This window comes from Panulirus ornatus, chromosome 24 (assembly GCF_036320965.1).
Source record: "Panulirus ornatus isolate Po-2019 chromosome 24, ASM3632096v1, whole genome shotgun sequence".
NCBI classification, from domain to species: domain Eukaryota; kingdom Metazoa; phylum Arthropoda; class Malacostraca; order Decapoda; family Palinuridae; genus Panulirus; species Panulirus ornatus.
Genome location: NC_092247.1, coordinates 16,621,679 through 16,648,816, shown reverse-complemented (window position 1 = coordinate 16,648,816; position 27,138 = coordinate 16,621,679). Strand labels below are relative to the sequence as shown.

Sequence of the window (27,138 nt, the reverse complement as noted above, 5' to 3'; positions counted from 1 at the left end):
TCCAATATCAACACTGATGAATCCTTTAAGTATTCTAAAACATCCTATAAATTTGCCCTGGAAGCACCTTCCTTTGGCAGAACAAGTTTAACTCTCACAGCATCTCTTCATATGATTTGTTATGCAAGGAATGGATCAATTTTGTTGCTCTTCTCTGCCTTGCCTCTAATTCAAGAATATCTTTACTTAAGTTAGGGCCCAAAATTATACTGCATATTCGTGGTGTGGTCTAACTAGACTAGATATGGTAGCAATATTACATCCTTGCTTTGGCATGTAAATTTTCTTTTAATAGATTTTAACATCTTGATCACCGTATACTGAATAATTGTTCTAGCTTCCTGATTAGGCTGACATACATCTGTCTGATATCTTATCAGAATATTCCAAGGATTTCTTGAAAATATAATAACTCTACATCTTACTTGTTGAGAGGCTTTCAGGTTTAAAACATTTTCTTTTATACCCTCAATTTGTTGCCATGCATAAATCATCATATGCCTTTTTCATCTTTTTTCTAGATTCTATAGCTGCAGTTCTTTCAGTCTTTCATGGCAGTTTGCATGTCCCATCCCTTTGATTCTGCTCACAATGGGCTTCTGAATTCTCTTTAATCTGTATACTTAAGTTTATTATGTTAGTGACCATAAAATCCAGTAGTATTCAACTTTGCTTCTTTTTTTTTCATACTTAATCCGCATTTCCCATGTTAGTAAGGTCATGCAGGGGATAAACGAAGAAAGGCCACAACTGCTCACATCCATTATATATTAGTTATGTGTAATGTTCTGAAACCACAGATCCTTCTTTGCTTTTCATATGTACATCAAACATTCTTTATCCCTGGGGATAGGGAAGAAAGAATACTTCCCACGTATTCCCTGCGTGTCATAGAAGGCGACTAAAAGGGAAGGGAGCAGGGGGCTGAAAATCCTCCCCTCTTATTTCTAGTTTTCCTAAAGAGGGAACAGAGGAGGGGGCCAAGTGAGGATATTCCCTCAAAGGCTCAGTCCTTTGTTCTTAACGCTACCTCGTTAATGCGGGAAATGGCGAATAGTATGAAAAAATCTAACATTCTTATCCATAGGTTTCAATCTCTTGTAGTGAAAGTTCTCAGAATCATAGCACTCATCATATGACATGATGTGTTATCTTAATATGTACTGTGATATCTAGTTTCTCAGTTATGACAACATGCAAATCTATTATCTTTGTTCCAGTTTATATCACTATGCCTGACAGGCCTTTATTCATTACTACAAATGTATTCTTCCTTGTTCCATAACTCAATTCCTCAATTTCATTTTTTTCATACTTGATCAATGTTTCCTTTGTTAGATAGGTTGCTTGCATCCATTCTCTAGCCATCTTGTGTAATCCACAAAATCCACAGCTCTCTATCCACAACCAGGCCCCACATACCTTTCCATGGTTTAACTCATACTCTATGTGCCCTAGCTGAGTCCAATGACTGCACATCGGCCCCTGCATACCACATCATTCTAGTTCACTCTATCCTGTGCATGCCTTTCCCCATGCTGCATGTTCAGGCCCCAGTCACTCAAAATCTTCCACCACATCATCCTTCCATCTCTAATTTGGTTTCCTCATTCTTCTCATTCTCTCCACTTCTAACACATATATCCTCTTGTTAACCTATTTCGACTCATTCCTTCTATATGCCCAAACCTTCTTCAGCTCTCGCAAAGAGAATCTTTTCATTACTTATTGTCCTCACACATTTCATTTCCAACACAATCATCATCCAACACACACTCTTACATATAACCCATGCCTCGCATCCATATATTAATGTGGAAACTATATCTTCAAACACACCTACTCTTACCCTCCCAGATAATGATCTCTCTTTCTATATATTCTTCAGTGCCACCAGAGCCTTCATCCCCTCACATACTCTATGACTTGCTTCTGCTTCCATAGTTCCATTTACTGCCATATCCATTCCCAGGTACCTAAAACACTTCACTTCTTCCAATTTTTTCTATAGTCAAACTCATACCCAACTAACCAGTCCCTCAACTCTGCTAAACCTCATAACCTTGCTTTTAATCAATTTACTTCCAACTTCCTCCTTTCCCACAACCTTCCAAACTCAGTCACTGCACTCAAATCTGCACTCAGTGCTGTATCATCAGCAAACAACAACCAGCTCACTTCCCAGGCCCTCTTATTCCCTACAGACAGCATATGCACCCACGTTTCCAATACTCTTGCATTTACCTCCCTCACCATCTCACTCATATACAAATCAAACAGCCATGGTGACATCATACACCCCTGCCTCAGACCAACCTTCACTTGGAACCATTCACTCTTCTCTCTTCCTACTCATACACATGCCTTACACCCTTGATAAACACTTCTCACAACTTCTAGCAGCTTTCTTCCCATACCATACATTCTTAAGACCAGATCCATAAATGCCACATACAAATCTATCCATTTCTCTCAGTATTTCTAACACATCATCTACCACTTCTGAAACCAAACAGCTCCTCACCAATCTGATGCTGTGTATATACTTTCTCAATCACAAACCTCCCATACAACTTACCAGATCCACTCGACAAACCTCTTTAGTTTGAACACTCACCTTAATACCCCTTGTCTTTATACAATGACACAATACATGCATTCCACCAATTCTCAGGCACCTCACCATGATCCATACATAAACTGAAAATTGTAAAAAACCAATCAACAACACAGTCACCCCTTTCTTAATTAATTCAACAGCAATATCATCCACTTTAGCAGCCTTGCCAAGTTTCATCCTATGTAAAGATTTCACCACCTCTCTTCTTTTCATTAAACCACTTTCCACAACTCTCTCACTTCAAATACCACCCTGACCCAAACATCATACATATACCACTCAATCATCAAAATCTTCAACAGTCCTTCAAAATACTCACTCCATCTCCTTCTGACTTCATCACTACCTGTTACCAATTCTCCTTTCGCCCCCTCCACCAATGATGCTATTTGTTCTATTGTTTTTTTTGCAAATCTATAACCTCTTTCAGAAGCATCTCTTTATTCTTCCTAAAGCTTACTGATACTCACTCACCACAAACCTCATTTGCCCTCTTTTTCAACACCTTCACCTTCCACTTGACCTCCTTCCACTTCCTTTTATACATCCCCTAATCATCAGCAATGCTTCCTTGTAGGTACCACCCAAATGCCTCCCTTTTCTGTTTCACTAGCAACTTTACTTCTTTATCCCATCACTCACTACCCTTTTTATCTACCTACCTCCTAACTTCTGCATGCCACATGCATCTCTCACATGTGCCAGTACTGCTTGCCTAAATACATCCTATTCCTCTCCCACTTCTCTTGGATCATTTACTTCCACATTCTGCCATTCTACACACAATCATTTCTGATGTTTCTTTGCACAAGTCTCTTTTCTATGCTCAATTGCTCTCACCACTCTCTTCTCACCAAAAATGTTTCCTCTTTTTCTAAAACCTCTACAAATCTTCACCCTTGCATCCTCAAAATTGTGGCCAGACATCCTACCAGTTGCCCCTATCAGCACATTTACATCCAAAAGTCTCTTTCTTACCCACCGATCAATTTATATGTAATCCAATAATGTATGCCAACCATATCTCCTATTCATGTAAGTATACTTGTGCATGTCACTCTTTTCAAACCAGATATTCCCAATCACCAGTCCTTTTTCAACACATGACTCCACAGGCTTTTCACCATTTCCATTCACAATACTGAATGCTCCATGCTCCACATTTATACCCTCAATTGCTAAATCGCTCACCTTGGCATTCAAATCATCCACCACTATTACCTGGTCTCTTGTATCAAAACTGCTGACACACTCACTAAGCTGTTCCCAAAACACTTTCTTTTCATGATCTTTCCTCTCATATCCAGGTGCATAAGCACTAAAAATCACCTCTCTCTCACCATCCATATTCATTTTTACTCTCATCAGTCTAGAATTTACTTCCTTTCACTCTTTACCTCAATCCCATTAACCCCTGACTTTACTCCTAATACATGTCCAAACAATTCTTCCCCTTTACCCTCGAGCTTTGTTTCACACACAGCCACAACATCCAGGTTTCCTTCCCCAAACATACTACCGATCTCTCACCTCTTCATATCTTGGTTACATCCATAAACATCTAGACACCCTAGCCACAGCCTTCGAGAATGATGAGCACTGCTCAAAATTTTCTTCTTCACAAATTCCATCAACTTCACTTCTGTCTATTTGTGAAATGTGTCTAAGTCTTTTTGCATCTCTTTTTGATCAGTTTCTGATCTAATCATCCTGCTTACTCTGGGTGTTATCAGCAAAGCCTCGCTATACAATCATGAAGAAAAGAAAACTAAGTATGAACATATAGACAAATCAGCAGAAGGTAAGCTGCTACAAACACAGGAATTTAGTCAATGACAAACTTAATCATAAAACATACAGAAAAGGAGATAAGTAACAACAATATGTTAGTGCGGAGTTGAAAAATCACTTCTCCCCACTGGTACCCCAGGTTAACTGATCTGCAAAGAAAAATGCTAGGATAAACTGAAATGAATTAACCTACCCCCCACTGTGAACCAGAGAAGGACTCTGACAGAGACCCTGAGACTGAGAGTCGAGACAAAGATGGGGTGGGTGAAGACCGAGGGGTACTGTTCTGACTTTCTACTGCACTGCTTGTCAACTGTAATAACTTTCGCTCTCTGTCCTTTAGCTGGTCCTGAAGGGCAACAGTTTTCTTCTTCTCAGCAGATACTGCAGTCTTCTCTATATCAAGTTGTTGCTCAAGACTGTCTCGCTCTCTCTTCACCTCTGCTATTTCCTCAGCAAAAGATGCTTTAAGAGCCTCTATTTGAGTGGCTTCTCTGAAAGTTTAATATCATGTCAGTTAACTTTGCTCTTAACAATAAAATATTTTAGCCTAATTCATTCTGATATTTAGAACCCACTCTCCACATTACATTCAATATGAAAAAAAAAAGTTTTGATGTAAGAAAAATGCTTTCTCTCCTATGTGGTCCCATGATCCATGAGAGGTATCTTAATTCCCATGGATCTAGAATCCCCATCCCTATAATGAAGCATATGTCTCACACCTCTCATTAACCACCTATTCAAAGTTAATGGCTTTGGCTTGGCCTAGTTCAGCCCTCTGACAAATCAACAACCTCCAGTTAATGGTGATGTCATCATCCAACAGCCATCAGTACCAAAATGCCTTATAATTTTTGAAGTATATACCTGATGATGGTCACTGTCAGGATAAAAAAAGGTTTTTGAAAGAAAGAGAAAGGGCTGGGAGTGAATACAAACCAAAAAAAAATGCTAATGGGACACCATCCTGGATAAAAAGCTTTTACTGGACTTCAAAACACATATTTCTCACCATGGTTAGGTAATCCCAAGAGCCATGAGAACACACCATAATGGAGAAGGGTTAGAGAAGAATCTCTCAGCAAGAAAATAATCAAAACATTACCTTGAGAGTCATCTTTAGCATGCAAACCTTTGTCTACCCTGACAGCAAGGAGCCCAAGACTACATGAAAATGGCTCTAAGCATTTGACTGCTGTAAGCTGTCATTAAGCATTTGGACATGCTGATCAACAGCAGGATGAATTTCCAAAATAGAAATAATAACAAGGTGTTTGACTTTTCCCCACATTAGTAAAAGAAATGTTTCCACTATAGTGATGTTTCATGACACCCCATAAGAGTTTAAAATTAATGCCACATTACATGATTTGCCATCTGTGCATGTGGGAGGGAATTATCAGTGGTGCCAGATACCCATGTCACCCATGCTGCCATACAGACATGCAAAGAGATTTCATCAATCTACACTTTTAAGTAATATGTTTTCTTTTTATATAGCAAATTAATGGTACTTGTGTAATGATACTGTGCAATATGATACTGATTTTTCTGTCATGGTCACTCCATCATGGGAACTCCCCTTTAGGACTGAAGTACTATTGAGAGAATGTATTCTGAACATTTAATAATTCATACGTTTGTTGTAATAAAATAGTATTACTGTATTCTGCATGTTGACTTACCTGACATCAAGCCTAATTACACCAACATGGTTATGTCCATTGCATCCTAGAAAACTATGTATGCATACATAAGGGCTTGTCATGAAAACCTGTGGTTTAGACCTTCCTGGAACTAAGTGGACCATTATACAATTCACTTCGATTATCATGAAAACCTATGGTTTAGACCTTCCTGGAACTAAGTGGACCATTAAACAATTCACTAAAGGATGTATTCACATATATTTTCCAAAAATCTTTTCATAAAAACCATATTTTTTCAACAACACAAAATTGGTATCAACCAATTCCAGTACCAGTAAGAACACTAGTATCTTTTCACACAGAAGTAATAAAAAAGGTCACAAGAACAATTTCAATTCTCCATGGCAAAATGATGACTTTATGGAAATGGCCCTGGGAATGAAATACAAGGTCCTTTAGATTTTCAAGTACTTGATTTATGCCATTTTAAGAATAATGTGCATAGTCCATTTACACCATTTTCAAATTATGCAGGCTTTAGTTTGGAATAATGTGACCATCACTGGGCTGGCAGCACAGTGGTGTGGTGTTGCCACCACCATGTGAGAAGCCCAGGTGCACATGGCATGGATAGATTTCTACAGTCATGGAGAGCTAGAATATTCTGTGCTGCAGTTATATTGCACGTGTTTTGCCACTTGCATCATGCCACCAAAGCATCTGTCAAATTCTCCTGGTACCAGTGGTCCTAAGAAGTATAAGGCCATCACCAATAAAGTTAAAATGGATGTGCTCAAATGTTATGAGACTGGTAAATAAATAGTTGATGCATAACACGCCCTAGGACTTTGTGAATCTATGGAATTTTCATGATAGAGCAAAGAAGGTCAAATTGAGTGCCAAGAGTGAAACATTAATTAGAGCATCTAATACCTTGAATTCCCAAAGTTCAATTATGGAGAGAATGGAACAAATGCTGAGCACATGGACTGGGCACCAAACTTGTGAAAATGTTCCTGTCAGTGTGGCTGAGACACAAGCAAAGGCCCAGAATACATATGATAACTTAAGCAAATCCTGGTTTTTCATGAATTTTAGGAAATGCCTCAATTGCCAACTTTACTTTGTCTGACCACTCACTACCCTTTCTAATCTGCCCACCTCCCACCTTTTGCATGTCATGCATCTCTTGCACATACCATCATTGCTTCCCCAAATATATCACATTCTTCAACCACTCCCATTATTTCATTTACTCTCACCTTTTGCCATTCTACACTAAATTTCTCTTTGTATTTCTTATTAAAAGTCTCCTTTACATGCTCACTTACTCTCACCACTCTCTTCACCCTAACACTGTCCACTCTTTTTAAGAAAAAACTCTAAAAATCTTCACCCTCACCTCCACAAGATAGTGATCAGACATCCCATCAGCTGCCCCTCTCAGCACATTCACATCCAAAAGTCTCTTTTACACACTTATCAATAGAAACATAATCTAATACAGTAAATCCTCGATTTAATAGACTTATAGAAGGAAGGGTGTCCATCAAATCAAATGTAACCTTAGTCGAAGAAGAAAGGTTTTTAGTAAAAGAGAAAAAAGAAGTGTTTGGGCTGTACATACAAGGAAGGAGTGCAAATGATTGCTAGATGTATAAGAGAAAGTGGCAGGAGATCAAGAGGAAGGTGCAGGGGTTGAAAAAGAGGGCAAATAAATCAAATCCTATCTGCTAAATCTGAAATCCGTTATATCACAGAGTCCATTATATCGAAGATTTACTATAATGCCCACTGACCAACTCTCCTACTCACATATGTATACTTGTGTATATCTCTCTTTTTAAACAAGGTATTCCAAAACACCAGTCTTTTTTTGGCACACAAATCCACAAGCTCTTCACCTTTTCAATTCATAACACTGAATACCATGCGCACCAATCATACCCTCATATGGCATATTACTTACCTTCGCATTCAAATCACCAATCACTAATACCAAGCTTGTGCGCCAAAACTGCTGACACACACACTGCTACTCCCAAAACACTTGCCTCTCATGATATTTCTTCTCATAGTCAGATGCATAAGCACCAATAATCACCCATATCATGCCATCTACTTTCAGTTTTACCCACATCAATCTAAAATTTACTTCCTTACACTCTATCACACATTTCCACAACTGCTTTAAGAGTAGTGCCATTCCTTCCTTAGCCCTTATCCTCTCACCAACCCCTGACTTTACTCCCATACCATCTCCAAATCATTCCTCCCCTTTACCCCTGAGCTTCATTTCACTCAGAGCCAGAACATCCAGGTTCCTATCCTCAAACATCCTACCTATCTATCCTCTCTTCTCATCTTGGTTACATCCACACACATTGAGACATCCCAATCCGAGCCTTTGAGACAAGCACTCCCCGCATGACTCTTGCCTCATCTTTCAAAAACTGAAATACAATGGGAAGGTATCCAGACCCCCACTCCCACCCCCTATAGTCGCCTTCTTTGACATGCGAGGTATATGAAGGTGGAATTTTCTCCCCTCTGACTGAACAAAGCTCAAGGGTAAAGGGGAAGAGTGGTTTGGGAATGTCTTAGGAGTAAAGTCAGGGGTTAGTGAGAGGACAAAAGCAAGGGAAGGAGAAGCACTACTCCAGAAACAGGTGTGGTGGGAGTATGTGATAGTGTAAGAAAGTAAACTCTAGATTGATATGGGTAAAACTGAAAGTGGATGGAGAGATGGGTGATTATTGGCGCATATGCACCTGGGCATAAGAAGAAAAACCATGAGGCAAGTGTTTTGGGAGCAGCTGAGTGAGTGTGTTGGTAGTTTTGATGCACGAGACCAGGTTATAGTGATGGGTGATTTGAATGCAAAGGTGAGTAATGTGGCAGTTGAGGGAATAATTGGTGCACATGGGGTGTTCAGTGTTGAAAATGGAAATGGTGAAGAGCTTGAAGATTTATGTACTGAAAAAGGACTGGTGATTGAGAATACCTGGTTTAAAAAGAGAGATATACATAAGTATACGTATGTAAGTAGGAGAGATGGCCAGAGAGCGTTACTTGATTACGTGTTAATTGATAGGCACGTGAAAGAGAGACTTTTGGATGTCAGTGTGCTGAGAGGCACAACTGGAGGGATGTCTGATCATTATCTTGTGGAGGTGAAGGTGAAGATATGTAGAGGCTTTCAGAAAAGAAGAGAGAATGTTGGGGTGAAGAGAGTGGTGAGAGTAAGTGAGGTTGGGAAGGAGACTTGTGTGAGAAAGTGCCAGGAGAGACTGAGTACAGAATGAAAAAATGTGAGAACAAAGGACATAAGGGGAGTAGGGGAGGAATGGGATGTATTTAGGGAAGCAGTGATGGCTTGCACAAAAGATGCTTGTGGTATGAGAAGTGTGGGAGTTGGGCAGATTAGAAAGGGTACTGAGTGGTGGATGAAGAAGTAAGATTATTAGTGAAAGAGAAGAGAGGGGAATTTGGACGATTTCTGCAGGGAAATAATGCAAATGATTGAGAGATGTATAAAAGAAAGAGGCAGGAGGTCAAGAGAAAGGTGCAAGAGGTGAAAAACAGGGCAAATGAGAGTTGGGGTGAGATGTCATGGAAGGTGGTAAATAAAGTGCATAAGACAAGGGAACAAATGGGAACATCAGTGAAGAGGACTAATGGGGAGGTGATAACAAGTAATGGTGATATGAGAAGGAGATAGAGTGAGTATTTTGAAGGTTTGTTGAATGTGTTTGATGATAGAGTGGCAGATATACGGTGTTTTGGTCGAGGTGGTGTGCAAAGTGAGAGGGTTAGGGAAAGTGATTTAGTAAACAGAGAAGATGTAGCAAAAGCTTTGCAGAAGATAAAAGCCGGCAAGGCAGCAGGTTTGGAGGGAACTGCCATGGAATTTATCAAAAAAAGGGGTGACTGTATTGTTGACTGGTTGGTAAGATTATTTAATGTATGTATGACTCATGGTGAGGTGCCTGAGGATTGGCAGAATGCTTGAATAGTGCCACTGTACAAAGGCAAAGGGGATAAAAGTGAGTGCTCAAATTACAGAGGTATAAGCTTTTTGAGTATTCCTGGGAAATTATATGGGAGGGTATTGATTGAGAGAGTGAAGGCACATACAGAGCATTGGATTGGGGAAGAGCACTGTGGTTTGTGGGTTCAGAAGTGGTAGAGGATGTCTGGATCAGGTGTTTGCTTTGAAAAATGTATGTGAGAAATACTTAGAAAAGCAAATGGCTTTGTATGTAGCATTCATGGATCTGGAGAAGGCATATGATAGAGTTGATAGAGATGCTCTATGGAAGGTATTAAGAATATATGGTGTGGGAGGCAAGTTGTTAGAAGCAGTGAACAGTTTTTATCGAGGATGTAAGTCATGTGTACATGTATGAAGAGAGGAAAGTAACTGGTTTTCATTGAATGTTGGCTTGCAGCAGGGGTGCTTGATGTCTCCATGGTTGTTTAATTTGTTTATGGATGGGGTTGTTAGGGAGGTGAATGCAAGAGTTTTGGAAAGAGGGGCAAGTATGCAGTCTGTTGTGGATGAGAGCTTAGGAAGTGAGTCAGTTGTTGTTCGCTGATGATACAGCACTGGTGGCTGATTCGTGTGAGAAACTGCAGAAGCTGGTGACTGAGTTTGGTAAAGTGTGTGAAAGAAGAAAGCTGAGAGTAAATGTGAATAAGAGCAAGGTTATTAGGTACAGTAGGGTTGAGGGACAAGTCAACTGGGAGGTAAGTTTGAATGGAGAAAAACTGGAGGAAGTAAAGTGTTTTAGATATCTGGGAGTAGATTTGGCAGCAGATGGAACCATGAAAGTGGAAGTGAATCATAGGGTGGGGGAGGGGACAAAAGTTCTGGGAGCGTTGAAAAATGTATGGAAGTCGAGAATGTTATTTTGGAAAGCAAAAATGGGTATGTCTGAAGGAACAGTGTTTCCAACAATGTTATGTGGTTGCGGGGCATGGGCTATAGATAGAGTTGTGCAGAGGAGGGTGGATGTGCTGTAAGTGTGATGTTTGAGGACAATATATTGTGTGAGGTGGTTTGATCGAGTATGTGATGAAAGGGTAAGAGAGATGTGTGGTAGTAAAAAGAGTGTGGTTGAGAGAGCAGAAGAGGGTGTTTTGAAATGGTTTGGTCACATGTAAAGAATGAGTGAGGAGAGATTGACAAAGAGGATATATGTGTCAGAGGTGGAGGGAATGAGGAGAAGTGGGAGACCAAACTGGAGGTGGAAAGATGGAGTGACAAAGATTTTGGGTGACTGGGGCCTGAACATGCAGGAGGGTGAAAGGCATGCAAGGAATAGAGTGAATTGGAACGATGTGGTATACCAGGGTCGACATGCTGTCAATGCATTGAACCAGAGCATGTGAAGCGTCTGGGGTAAACCATGGAAATGTTTGTAGGGCCTGGATGTGGAAAGGTAGCTGTAGTTTTGGTGCATTAAACATGACAGCTACAGACTGAGTGTGAACAAATGTGGCCTTTGTTGACTTTTCCCAGCGCTACCTCGTGCACATGTGGGGGAGGGAGTTGTCATTTCATGTGTGATGGGTTGGCGACTGGAATAAATAAGGGCAGACAGCATGAATTATATAAATGTGCATATATGTATACGTCTTTGTGTGTACATATATGAATACGTTGAAAAGTATAGTTTTTATTTTTCTGCTCATTTTGAAATGTATAGGTATGTATATGTGTGTGTGGATGTGTATGTATACACATGTGTATGTGGGTGGTTTGGGCCATTCTTTCATCTGTTTCCTTGCGCTACCTCGCTAACACGGGAGACAGTGACAAAGTATAATAAATAAATGAATAACATATAACTGAAAGCTGCTTACAACTCAACATTCCCTGATGAAATATAAAGACTAAAAATGAGGTCATACAAGTAGTTAAGGGAAAGAAAAAATCAAGAAGAGGAATAAGACTTTTCTTTTACTCAAAGGTAAGTAGCATGAAATATGCTCTATCAAACTGGTTATTGATAAGATGGCCAAAATAACATGGGCTTGGAATTCCAACCCCTATGCTTATATGATTGAAGGGCATTCAAGCTGTAATCTTAGGGACTTTCATACTTTAATAAAGCTAGTTTATACTATTCTTGAAGTTATAAGGTTTCTTCATATATGCTAGGTCAACAATACCACCCTGACAATGAGGAAGAAAATAAATATCATGTTCTGTAGATTAGGTGGCAACAGGGTTCCACAATCAGGAACTGGTGAAATGACATGTGATGACAAAATGGTTAGAAAGGAAAGATTTGTATCAACTTCTGACAAACGATATATGACATCACATTCTCACAGGAGTGTCCACTCCCAAGTGCTGGCAGACTGACACTACTACATGACCAGCCTTTACTCAAAAGGTTGCAGTCTCATCAGCAAAAATTCTGTACTTTAGCTTTATATGATATACAATAACTTAAGCTTGAAACACTTTTGGATTCTGAAGTTTTATCAGAACTCGTTACATCCTATTAACTGTGTCATGTTCAGAGTATGATACAAAATCCCAATGGGCATGTTTTGACTGAATCGGCTAAAAATATTTCTGGGGCTATTTTTCAGTTAAAGTTTTTTCTTTATTGGATACTCAAAAACTAAACACAATATGCAACTTAATGTTATTCTTGGTCAAATTCAAGTTTCATTTGTGTCTTGAGGATGTAGGTACGAACATGAGGCAAAAGTTGTCAGTTGGAACATTAAGCAGGAACACCAGGTATACACATTACGTAAAACTAGTCAGTAGAGACATTAGGTAGGAGCCTTTGGAAACACTGCAAGAGTTGTACTATGCCCTTGGCCTGTTAAGGGTGAAGCTTTAAAGGCTAAGAAACAGCACTGTAGTTTATCAGTTATGGACACTCTTGGCATGGCCATGTCCTTAAGGGAGTTCCTGGAGGGAACAGGCATCAGCGATACAGAAAAATAAATAGATCACCTTGAATGTGGCAAATTATCTGTTGCATATCAAAATAGTACACAAATAAATGAATAAAGAAATAGTGAACTTTCTATTTTTCATTCGTATTCATTTCTTGTTACCTGTGGTGGTGATGTAGAGCCAGAAATGGACAAAGAAAAAGCCTCAATCATTCACATCTATTCTCTAGCTATCATGTGTAATGTACTGAAACCACAGCCCCCTATCCACAAACAGGACCCACAGGCCTCATGTACCCTGCTTCAGTCCACTGGCAGCATGTTGACCTGTGTATACCATTTTACTCCAGTTCACTCAATCCTGTGCACACCTTTCACCCTCCTGCATGTTCAGACCTCATACATTCAAAATCTTATTCCCTTCATCCTTCCATCTCCAATACTGCCATCCCCTTCTCCTTGTCCTCTCCACTTCTGACACATGTATTCTTTCTGTCAACCTCTTATCACACATTCTCTTCTTATGTACAAACCAATTCAGCACACCCATTAAACTATCTACAGCACATAAAAGACATGAATTAGGGTATGCAATTCAAGTATAGTCACCCTACTTCAAGAAACAGATCTAACTGATAAGGTCAAGCACAGGGCAACAAAGGTGGTGCTTGAGATGAAGCAGTAAGGATAAATTATACAAATTTACCTATACTGAGGTATATCAAAGAGTAGACACTTGACTGCATTCAAGTTTACGGATATAGCTGACAATGCTGCAAGCGATCAGTTGTTTGTAATCAATGAAAAGAGATCAGTGAGAGCTCATGGCAAAAAAAAAAAAAGCAAGAACACATTAGAAATGATGTTAAGTACTCCACTATCAACATATCAAATTGATGGAATATGCTAGATGATGAGATTTCAATGTATACATGCAGAAAACTACTCAGTCACGGTGTGTAGGACAGTAGGATGCAGCCCAATACTGTATATATTAGTAAAATAGGTTAATGCCTGCAAAAGAGCTATCAACGAAGGAAATTCGATGTCAAGAAAGCAGACTCAGAGTGGAAAAACAAAATCATGGGAACATATGGTAATGTCAAAGAGACTGCTTAGGTAGAGTGGGGAAAGAATAAATAGAGTACATGACTTAAGTGAAAAAGTTTAGGTTAAACTGAGAAGTAAATGTAAAAAGAACTAAGTGAGAAGTGTGTTTCTGGGCATCTAATAGAAAATTACACAGAGATGGACAGAGATTGATATACCTATATAATGTCCAGTATCAATCACTAAGCCTTAATAATTGAACATAAAAGGGTATATGTGAAACATGCAAAAATAGAACTATGAAAATTTACGTGCAGTCCATATAAGTGAAAATCACACTTAAATTCATGATTGTCAAATACAGATAGAAACTGATGTGGGCATAAATGAAATTAGAAATATGGAGAGCAAAATATTCCCTTGTAACACTCACTTTGTGCGGACTTCTGTCAATGACTCCATTTTCGTTGTCAGGATGTCAAGCTGTGAAGTTAATTTGGTGTTTTCTACTTGGAGGTTGGCCACCTGAAAGTAATGCCAGTGTAACACATAAGACAATAAATTGTATTATTCTTAGGTTAAAAGTCAACTAGGATGAGAGAGAGAGAGAGAGAGAGAGAGAGAGAGAGAGACAGAGAGAGAGAGAGAGAGAGAGAGAGAGAGAGAGAGAGAGAGAGAGAGAGAAGAGAAAGAGAAGAGAGAGAGAGAGAGAGAGAGAGAGAGAGAGAGAGAGAGAGAGAGAGAGAGAGAGAGAGAGAGAGAGAGAGAGAGAGAGAAAGAGAGAGAGAGAGAGACCCCCTCCTTGTATTTCAATTTCTAAATGCCACACAGAAAAAGTCAAGCAATGAGTGCTCATCCTCCTGAAAGGCTTAGGCTGGAGTGTCTAAATGTGTGGATGTAACCAAGGTGAAAGAAGGGAGAGATAAACAATATTTGAGAACAGGAACCTGGATGCTCTAGCTCTTAAATAAAACAAAGCTGAGGGGGAAAGGACGAAAAATGGCTTGGGAATGTCTTAGGTTAGGTGAGTGTAAGGGAGAGAGCTAAGGAAGAGGTAGCACTACTGCTGCAAAAGTTATAGGAATGTGTGAGAGCAATGATGCTAAACCCAGAATGATGCTAGTAAAAACTAAAGTGGATTATGAAAGGCCCTTATGAACCTGGGAATGAAAGGACTAAGGAAGAAACATAAGTGTTTTGGGAGGTGCTAAGTGAAGTGTCAGCAATTTTGATGCAAGGGATCAAGTATCAGTGATGGATGATTTGAATGCATGAATTGACCTAACGTACCCAGTGTTGTGGACAAATATGGTGAACACCTCATGGAGTTGTGTGCTGAAAAAGGATTGGCTACAGGGAATACAGTACCTGGTAAAAAGACATACATAAATATATATGAGTGAGTGGGAAAGATAGTAAGGGGCAATTCTGGATTATGTACAAATTGATAGGTGTGCAAAGAGAGACTCTATCTATCTATCTATATCTCTGATGCCTGTTCCAACTGGAACTCCCTGAAGAGGGTAGCCATGGCAATAGAGTCTCCATAACTAGTGAACTCCACTGCTGCTTCTTAGCCTTTAGTACCTCATCCTTAATAGGCCACTAGCAGAGGGCAACTCTAGCGCAGTGTCTGCAGAGGCTCCTACTTAATGCTCATACTGACAATTTCTATGTAATACTCCTACCTACTACTTCTACATAATGCTCTTGAATGTAAATAAGCTAAGCGGGACAGCTGTTGCAACATCTAATCATTACTTGGTGAAAGCAATGGGGAACATTTGTACAGGCTTTAGGAAGAGAAATGTTATGGGTGGGAAGTGGGTTGTGAAAGTGAGCAAGCCTGAAGAAGAGGCTTCTGAAAAGAGATGCCACAACAGATTAACTATAGAATGGCAAAAGGTATGAATAAATGCAACTAGGGGAATGTGAGGTATTTAGCAAGTGTGGAGTATATAGAAGTTGGAGGGTGGGTATGTTTTGGGAGGAGGTTTTTAGTGTCAGAAAAACAAGAGAACAAATAGGAACACAGGTTAAGGGGTTCAAAAGGGTGAGTAGTAACAGGCAAAAATGAAGTGGAGATGAAGATCATACATGTCTAAAATGAAAGGAACGAGGAAAAGGAGGAAACCAAGGAGGGAGTAGATTGATGATGTGAAATATTCTTTGATGGTCTGGGGTCTGAACATGCATGAGGGCATGAGCATGCTGGGGATAAAGTGAATTGCAAGGGACAATGTGCTGTCAGTGAGTTGAACCAGAGTACATGAAGCAGTTTGAGGAAACCTGAGTAAGGTCTCTGGGTCCTGGCTGTAGACAGGGTTTCTGTGCATTATACATAACAGCTAGAAACTGAATGCGAGAAAATAAGGCCATTTCTTCTTATGTTCCTGGCACTACCTTATTGTCATGGAAAATGGCAAACATGTATAAAACTTATTCCTTACATTTACATAAAACTTTCAATATTGAATGAGCTGTTAATGGACAAAGCGGGAAAAGATTACTGCCCAAACATTCCCAGAGGGTCATAAAAGGTGACTAAGAGGAGTATGAGCAGGAACTTTGAAATTCTTCCAGTATTATTTTCCAAAAGAAGAGAGAGAAGTGAGCCAAGAGAGGATTTTTTTCCCTATAACTCAATCATCTGATTCTGAGATGTTTTAAGCTTAATACACACACACACACACACACACACACACACACACACACACACACACACACACACATATATATATATATATATATATATATATATATATATAAATATATATATATATATATATATATATATATATATATATATATTTTTTCATACTATTCGCCATTGCCCGCGATAGCGAGGTAGCGTTAAGAACAGAGGACTGGGCCTTTGAGGGAATACCCTCACCTGGCCCCTTCTCTGTTCCTTCTTTTGAAAAAAAAAAAAAAAAGAGAGGGGAGGATTTCCAGCCTCCCGCTCCCTTCCCTTTTAGTCGCCTTCTACAACACGCATGGAATACGTGGGAAGTATTCTTACTCCCCATCCCCAGGGATATTATATATATATATTTCATCCCTGGGGATAGGGGAGAAAGAATACTTCCCACGTATTCCCTGCGTGTCGTGGAAGGCGACTAAAAGGGAAGGGAGCGGGGGGCTGGAAATCCTCCCCTCTCATTTTTTTCTTTTTAATTTTCCAAGAGAAGGAACAGAGAAGGGGGCCAGGTGAGGGTATTCCCTCAAAGGCCCAGTCCTCTGTTCTTAACGCTACCTCGCTATCGCGGGAAATGGCGAATAGTATGAAAAAATACATATATATATATATATATATATATATATATATTTTTTTTTTTTTTTTTTTTTTTTTTTTTATACTTTGTCGCTGTCTCCCGCGTTTGCGAGGTAGCGCGAGGAAACAGACGAAAGAAATGGCCCAACCCCCATACACATGTATATACATACACATCCACACACGCAAATATACATACCTACACAGCTTTCCATGGTTTACCCCAGACGCTTCACATGCCCTGATTCAATCCACTGACAGCACGTCAACCCCAGTATACCACATCGATCCAATTCACTCTATTCCTTGCCCTCCTTTCACCCTCCTGCATGTTCAGGCCCCGATCACTCAAAATCTTTTTCACTCCATCTTTCCACCTCCAATTTGGTCTCCCACTTCTCGTTCCCTCCACCTCCGACACATATATCCTCTTGGTCAATCTTTCCTCACTCATTCCCTCCATGTGCCCAAACCATTTCAAAACACCCTCTTCTGCTCTCTCAACCACGCTCTTTTTATTTCCACACATCTCTCTTATCCTTACGTTACTTACTCGATCAAACCACCTCACACCACACATTGTCCTCAAACATCTCATTTCCAGCACATCCACCCTCCTGCGCACAACTCTATCCATAGCCCACGCCTCGCAACCATACAAAATTGTTGGAACCACTATTCCTTCAAACATACCCATTTTTGCTTTCCGAGATAATGTTCTCGACTTCCACACATTCTTCAAGGCTCCCAGGATTTTTGCCCCCTCCCCCACCCTATGATCCACTTCCGCTTTCATGGTTCCATCCGCTGCCAGATCCACTCCCAGATATCTAAAACACTTTACTTCCTCCAGTTTTTCTCCATTCAAACTTACCTCCCAATTGACTTGACCCTCAACCCTACTGTACCTAATAACCTTGCTCTTATTCACATTTACTCTTAACTTTCTTCTTTCAAACACTTTACCAAACTCAGTCACCAGCTTCTGCAGTTTCTCACATGAATCAGCCACCAGCGCTGTATCATCAGCGAACAACAACTGACTCACTTCCCAAGCTCTCTCATCCACAACAGACTTCATACTTACCCCTCTTTCCAAAACTCTTGCATTCACCTCCCTAACAACCCCATCCATAAATACATTAAACAACCATGGAGACATCACACACCCCTGCCGCAATCCTACATTCACTGAGAACCAATCACTTTCCTCTCTTCCTACACGTACACATGCCTTACATCCTCGATAAAAACTTTTCACTGCTTCTAACAACTTGCCTCCCACACTATATATTCTTAATACCTTCCACAGAGCATCTCTATCAGCTCTATGATATGCCTTCTCCAGGTCCATAAATGCTACATACAAATCCATTTGCTTTTCTAAGTATTTCTCACATACATTCTTCAAAGCAAACACCTGATCCACACATCCTCTACCACTTCTGAAACCACACTGCTCTTCCCCAATCTGATGCTCTGTACATGCCTTCACCCTCTCAATCAATACCCTCCCATATAATTTACCAGGAATACTCAACAAACTTATACCTCTGAAATTTGAGCACTCACTCTTATCCCCTTTGCCTTTGTACAATGGCACTATGCACGCATTCCACCAATCCTCAGGCACCTCACCATGAGTCATACATACATTAAATAACCTTACCAACCAGTCAATAATACAGTCACCCCCTTTTTTAATAAATTCCACTGCAATACCATCCAAACCTGCTGCCTTGCCGGCTTTCATCTTCTGCAAAGCTTTTACTACCTCTTCTCTGTTTACCAAATCATTTTCCCTAACCCTCTGACTTTGCACACCACCTCGACCAAAACACCCTATATCTGCCACTCTATCATCAAACACATTCAACAAACCTTCAAAATACTCACTCCATCTCTTTCTCACATCACCAGTACTTGTTATCACCTCCCCATTTACGCCCTTCACTGAAGTTCCCATTTGCTCCCTTGTCTTACGCACTTTATTTACCTCCTTCCAGAACATCTTTTTATTCTCCCTAAAATTTAATGATACTCTCTCACCCCAACTCTCATTTGCCCTCTTTTTCACCTCTTGCACCTTTCTCTTGACCTCCTGTCTCTTTCTTTTATACATCTCCCACCCAATTCCATTTTTTCCCTGCAAAAATCGTCCAAATGCCTCTCTCTTCTCTTTCACTAATAATCTTACATCATCATCCCACCACTCCCAATCTTTCTAATCAACCCACCTCCCACTCTTCTCATGCCACAAGCATCTTTTGCGCAATCCATCACTGATTCCCTAAATACATCCCATTCCTCCCCCACTCCCCTTACTTCCATTGTTCTCACCTTTTTCCATTCTGTACTCAGTCTCTCCTGGTACTTCCTCACACAAGTCTCCTTCCCAAGCTCACTTACTCTCACCACCCTCTTCACCCCAACATTCACTCTTCTTTTCTGAAAACCCATACAAATCTTCACCTTAGCCTCCACAAGATAATGATCAGACATCTCTCCAGTTGCACCTCTCAGCAAATTAACATCCAAAAGTCTCTCTTTCGCGTACCTGTCAATTAACACGTAATCCAATAACGCTCTCTGGCCATCTCTCCTACTTACATACGTATACTTATGTATATCTCGCTTTTTAAACCAGGTATTCCCAATCACCAGTCCTTTTTCAGCACATAAATCTACAAGCTCTTTACCATTCCATTTACAACACTGAACACCCCATGCATACCAATTATTCCCTCAACTGCCACATTACTCACCTTTGCATTCAAATCACCCATCACTATAACCCGGTCTCGTGCATCAAAACCACTAACACACTCATTCAGCTGCTCCCAAAAAACTTGCCTCATGATCTTTCTTCTCATGCCCAGGTGCATATGCACCAATAAACACCCATCTCTCTCCATCAACTTTCAGTTTTACCCATATTAATCGAGAATTTACTTTCTTACATTCTATCACATACTCCCACAACTCCTGTTTCAGGAGTACTGCTACTCCTTCCCTTGCTCTTGTCCTCTCACTAACCCCTGACTTTACTCCCCAGACATTCCCAAACCACTCTTCCTTTACCCTTGAGCTTCATTTCACTCAGAGCCAAAACATCCAGGTTCCTTTCCTCAAACATACTACCTATCTCTCCTTTTTTCACATCTTGGTTACATCCACACACATTTAGACACCCCAGTCTGAGCCTTCGAGGAGGATGAGCACTCCCCGCGTGACTCCTTCTGTTTCCCATTTTAGAAAGTTAAAAAATACAAGGAGGGGAGGATTTCTGGCCCCCCGCTCCCGTCCCCTCTAGTCGCCTTCTACAACACACAAAGAATGCGTGGGAAGTATTCTTTCACCCCTATCCCCAGGGATAATATACATATATATGCATATATATATACATATACACACACACACGCACACATACACACACACACACATATACATATATATACATATGAAAAATGTAAGAAATAATATAGAAAACTGAAACTTCTAGCTTGAAATGAAATGAAAAAAGTGAATGTCACATAATGGTTCAACCTCTGGCTATGGAAAAGGGAAATGTATAATTTATTTATACAAACGTCAATAGTAGTTTTCATCAATTTAACCACTGTATCATACTGCCTGGTCCACTTCTCTTATCATGAAACAGGAATATTGGCTTATGATGTTTCTCAATTTTCTTCATTACACAAAGTACAACCATATCTTGGATACATGAGGGTAGGTAGTTGGTCATCCGCCATAATAAATCCTTGACAGACGAAAAATTTATCTGGACCTCAACTTTTCCAGTACATTTATGAAAAACACCTTTTTGCTTTCCATCTCTATCACTTTGAAAAAAAAAAAAAAAAGAATAAGCTTCAATGTCTAAGCTACATTTTTTCCAATTTCACTATTTTCTTGTCAGAGCACCATGTATGAACACTATCACTCCAGTAACACAACTATAAACATTTGCTTCCCCTTTAAAAAGTTCTGGGGAAGTCTGTCTCGATACACTGCGGGACACTCTACCACCTGGCGAGGTTTGTGTTGCAATGGTTCTTGATTCACAAACGTAGTAGCATCACTGCAGTAACCAACATCAAGATGGCCTGGAGGTCCACACAACATCAGCCTTGACGTGGAAGGTTCACATGGCTGGCCATCCTCCAGCAGGTCACCACACTGCGTCCATCCCCCGCTGGTCGACCCCCTCACCGTCCTGCCTGCTCTCCTCCTCCAGTTATTCTCTCTTAAGGATGAGCTTTGGCATTTGTCTGTCGTCTTCTTGGTTATGGCAGTGTGGCCTTGTGTCTGTGTAATGAGCTTTGGCATTTGTCTGTCGTCTTCTTGGTTATGGCAGTGTGGCCTTGTGTCTGTGTAGGGGTTAATATCCTGCAACCTGTCCTAAATGATCACTTAGAGGTAATTTTACAGAGATGTGTCTTCAGTCGTCAATTTGGCTCAGTTCTGTGGTGTGAGTTCATCAGCAACTTGAAGGTCTACAGTCTTCCATCTTCGACACACGTCTCCATCTTGACGCCCTTCTTGGGCAGCGAAAAACACACAGGGGTTTCAGCAGATTCTCACTGTAGGCCAGAATTATTCAGGGTCTCGCTACAGCCTTTTACTTTCCGTAGGTGGACGGCAACGTCTGTGGGGGAGTGCCCCCGGGCAGGGCGCTGCCTCCGACGAAAACCCGCACTTACGTACCAATTTACTGGCAGGAAGGGTGCGACACAGGCCCTCCATGCATTTTGGCCAACGTACCATTAATACTGCCCAATATCTTCTAGTTGAACGTTCAAGAAGTAAAGTACAGCCACAATTCGTATCTGGAATAACCTTCACCCTCTTCCAAACAGCACTGGACTGGTACTGACATATATATATATATATATATATATATATATATATATATATATATATATATATATATATATATATAAAAAGGGGGTGACTGTATTGTTGACTGGTTGGTAAGGTTATTTAATGTATGTATGACTCATGGTGAGGTGCCTGAGGATTGGCGGAATGCGTGCATAGTGCCATTGTACAAAGGCAAAGGGGATAAGAGTGAGTGCTCAAATTACAGAGGTATAAGTTTGTTGAGTATTCCTGGTAAATTATATGGGAGGGTATTGATTGAGAGGGTGAAGGCATGTACAGAGCATCAGATTGGGGAAGAGCAGTGTGGTTTCAGAAGTGGTAGAGGATGTGTGGATCAGGTGTTTGCTTCGAAGAATGTATGTGAGAAATACTTAGAAAAGCAAATGGATTTGTATGTAGCATTTATGGATCTGGAGAAGGCATATGATAGAGTTGATAGAGATGCTCTGTGAAAGGTATTAAGAATATATGGTGTGGGAGGAAAGTTGTTAGAAGCAGTGAAAAGTTTTTATCGAGGATGTAAGGCATGTGTACGTGTAGGAAGAGAGGAAAGTGATTGGTTCTCAGTGAATGTAGGTTTGCGGCAGGGGAGTGTGATGTCTCCATGGTTGTTTAATTTGTTTATGGATGGGGTTGTTAGGGAGGTAAATGCAAGAGTTTTGGAAAGAGGGGCAAGTATGAAGTCTGTTAGGGATGAGAGAGCTTGGGAAGTGAGTCAGTTGTTGTTCACTGATGATACAGCGCTGGTGGCTGATTCATGTGAGAAACTGCAGAAGCTGGTGACTGAGTTTGGAAAAGTGTGTGGAAGAAGAAAGTTAAGAGTAAATGTGAATAAGAGCAAGGTTATTAGGTACAGTAGGGTTGAGGGTCAAGTCAATTGGGAGGTGAGTTTGAATGGAGAAAAACTGGAGGAAGTGAAGTGTTTTAGATATCTGGGAGTGGATCTGGCAGCGGATGGAACCATGGAAGCGGAAGTGGATCATAGGGTGGGGGAGGGGGCGAAAATCCTGGGGGCCTTGAAGAAGGTGTGGAAGTCGAGAACATTATCTCGGAAAGCAAAAATGGGTATGTTTGAAGGAATAGTGGTTCCAACAATGTTGTATGGTTGCGAGGCGTGGGCTATGGATAGAGTTGTGCGCAGGAGGATGGATGTGCTGGAAATGAGATGTTTGAGGACAATGTGTGGTGTGAGGTGGTTTGATCGAGTGAGTAACGTAAGGGTAAGAGAGATGTGTGGAAATAAAAAGAGCGTGGTTGAGAGAGCAGAAGAGGGTGTTTTGAAGTGGTTTGGGCACATGGAGAGGATGAGTGAGGAAAGATTGACCAAGAGGATATATGTGTCGGAGGTGGAGGGAACAAGGAGAAGAGGGAGACCAAATTGGAGGTGGAAAGATGGAGTGAAAAAGATTTTGTATGATCGGGGCCTGAACATGCAGGAGGGTGAAAGGAGGGCAAGGAATAGAGTGAATTGGAGCGATGTGGTATACCGGGGTTGACGTGCTGTCAGTGGATTGAAGCAGGGCATGTGAAGCGTCTGGGGTAAACCATGGAAAGCTGTGTAGGTATGTATATTTGCGTGTGTGGACGTATGTATATACATGTGTATGGGGGGGGGGCCATGTCTTTCGTCTGTTTCCTTGCGCTACCTCGCAAACGCGGGAGACAGCGACAAAGTATAAAAAAAAAAAAAAAAAAAAAAAAATATATATATATATATCTTTTTCTTTCAAACTATTCGCCATTTCCCGCATTAGCGAGGTAGCGTTAAGAACAGAGTACTGGGCCTTTGAGGGAATACCCTCACCTGGCCCAATTCTCTGTTCCTTCTTTTGGAAAAATAAAAAAAAACCGAGAGGGGAGGATTTCCAGCCCCCCGCTCCCTCCCCTTTTAGTCACCTTCTACGACACGCAGGGAATACGTGGGAAGTATTCTTAATCCCCTATCCCCAGGGATATATATATATATATATATATATATATATATATATATATATATATATATATTTATTTATTTTTTATTTTATTTTGCTTTGTCGCTATCTCCCTCATTAGCGAGGTAGCACAAGGAAACAGATGAAAGAATGGCCCAACCCGCCCACATACACATGTATATACATACACGTCCACCCACGCAAATATACATAACTATACATCTCAATGTACACATATATACACACACAGACATATACATATATACACATGTACATAATTCATACTGTCTGCCTTTATTTGTTCCCATCGCCACCTCGCCACACATGAAATAACAACCCCCTCCCCCTCATGTGTGCGAGGTAGCGCTAGGAAAAGACACCAAAGGCCCCATTCGTTCACACTCAGTCTCTAGCTGTCATGTAATAATGCACCGAAACCACAGCTCCCTTTCCACATCCAGGCCCTACAGAACTTTCCATGGTTTACCCAAGATGCTTCACATGCCCTGGTTCAATCCATTGACAGCACGTCGACCCTGGTATACCACATCATTCCAATTCACTCTATTCCTTGCACGCCTTTCACCCTCCTGCATGTTAAGGCCCCGATCACTCAAAATCTTTTTCACTCCATCTTTCCACCTCCAATTTGGTCTCCCACTTCTCCTCGTTCCCTCCACCTCTGAAACATATATCCTCTTGGTCAATCTTTCCTCACTCATTCTCTCCATGTGCCCAAACCATTTCAAAACACCCTCTTCTGCTCTCTCAACCACACTCTTTTCATTTCCACACATCTCTCTTACCCTTACATTACATACTCGATCAAACCACCCCACACCACATATTGTCCTCAAACATCTCATTTCCGGCACATCTACCCTCCGGCGCACAACTCTATCCATAGCCCACGCCTCGCAACCATACAACATTGTTGGAACCACTATTCCTTCAAACATACCCATTTTTGCTTTCCGAGATAATGTTCTCGATTTCCAAACATTCTTCAAGGCTCCCAGAATTTTCGCCCCCTCCCCCCAACCCTATGATTCACTTCTGCTTTCATGGTTCCATCCGCTGCCAGATCCACTCCCAGATATCTAAAACACTTTACTATATATATATATATATATATATATATATATATATATATATATATATATTGGCGGAATGCGTGCATAGTGCCATTGTACAAAGGCAAAGGGGATAAGAGTGAGTGCTCAAATTACAGAGGTATAAGTTTGTTGAGTATTCCTGGTAAATTATATGGGAGGGTATTGATTGAGAGGGTGAAGGCATGTACAGAGCATCAGATTGGGGAAGAGCAGTGTGGTTTCAGAAGTGGTAGAGGATGTGTGGATCAGGTGTTTGCTTTGAAGAATGTATGTGAGAAATACTTAGAAAAGCAAATGGATTTGTATGTAGCATTTATGGATCTGGAGAAGGCATATGATAGAGTTGATAGAGATGCTCTGTGGAAGGTATTAAGAATATATGGTGTGGGAGGAAAGTTGTTAGAAGCAGTGAAAAGTTTTTATCGAGGATGTAAGGCATGTGTACGTGTAGGAAGAGAGGAAAGTGATTGGTTCTCAGTGAATGTAGGATTGCAGCAGGGGTGTGTGATGTCTCCATGGTTGTTTAATTTGTTTATGGATGGGGTTGTTAGGGAGGTGAATGCAAGAGTTTTGGAAAGAGGGGCAAGTATGAAGTCTGTTGGGGATGAGAGAGCTTGGGAAGTGAGTCAGTTGTTGTTCGCTGATGATACAGCGCTGGTGGCTGATTCATGCGAGAAACTGCAGAAGCTGGTGACTGAGTTTGGTAAAGTGTGTGAAAGAAGAAAGTTAAGAGTAAATGTGAATAAGAGCAAGGTTATTAGGTACAGTAGGGTTGAGGGTCAAGTCAATTGGGAGGTGAGTTTGAATGGAGAAAAACTGGAGGAAGTAAAGAGTTTTAGATATCTGGGAGTGGATCTGGCAGCGGATGGAACCATGGAAGCGGAAGTGGATCATAGGATGGGGGAGGGGGCGAAAATTCTGGGAGCCTTGAAGAATGTGTGGAAGTCGAGAACATTATCTCGGAAAGCAAAAATGGGTATGTTTGAAGGAATAGTGGTTCCAACAAAGTTGTATGGTTGCGAGGCGTGGGCTATGGATAGAGTGGTGCGCAGGAGGATGGATGTGCTGGAAATGAGATGTTTGAGGACAATGTGTGGTGTGAGGTGGTTTGATCGAGTAAGTAACGTAAGGGTAAGAAAGATGTGTGGAAATAAAAAGAGCGTGGTTGAGAGAGCAGAAGAGGGTGTTTTGAAATGGTTTGGGCACATGGAGAGAATGAGTGAGGAAAGATTGACCAAGAGGATATATGTGTCGGAGGTGGAGGGAACAAGGAGAAGAGGGAGACCAAATTGGAGGTGGAAAGATGGAGTGAGAGAGATTTTGTGTGATTGGGGCCTGAACATGCAGGAGGGTGAAAGGAGGGCAAGGAATAGAGTGAATTGGAGCGATGTGGTATACTGGGGTTGACGTGCTGTCAGTGGATTGAATCAGGGCATGTGAAGCGTCTGGGGTAAACCATGGAAAGCTGTGTAGGTATGTATATTTGCGTGTGTGGACATATGTATATACATGTGTATGGGGGTGGGTTGGGCCATTTTCTTTCGTCTGTTTCCTTGCGCTACCTCGCAGACGCGGGAGACAGCGACAAAGCAAAAAAAAAAAAGAAAAAAAAAAAAAAAAAAAAAAAAAATATATATATATATATATATATATATATATATATATATATATATATATATATATATACATATATAGGGGAGAAAGAATACTTCCCACGTATTCCCTGCGTGTCGTAGAAGGCGACTAAAAGGGGAGGGAGCGGGGGGCTGGAAATCCTCCCCTCTCGTTTTTTTTTTTTTTTTTTAATTTTCCAAAAGAAGGAACAGAGAATTCGGCCAGTTATTTATTTATAATAAATTTTGCTTTGTCGCTGTCTCCCGCATTAGCGAGGTAG

The 27,138-nt window shown here is 40.8% G+C and overlaps 1 protein-coding gene across 2 annotated transcripts in view; it reads right to left on the bottom strand.

Annotated features, from left to right (window-relative positions):
• Window positions 1–27,138, bottom strand: part of LOC139757124 (uncharacterized) — a 459,373-nt gene that overhangs the window by 48,786 nt on the left and 383,449 nt on the right. For both annotated transcript variants that reach the window (XM_071677224.1, XM_071677223.1), the window contains 2 exons: window positions 14,471–14,562; window positions 4,605–4,905 (listed from right to left, as the gene is read on the bottom strand). In XM_071677224.1, coding sequence (XP_071533325.1) covers window positions 4,605–4,905; window positions 14,471–14,562 — 393 coding nt within the window. The remainder of the gene's footprint in view (window positions 1–4,604; window positions 4,906–14,470; window positions 14,563–27,138) is intronic.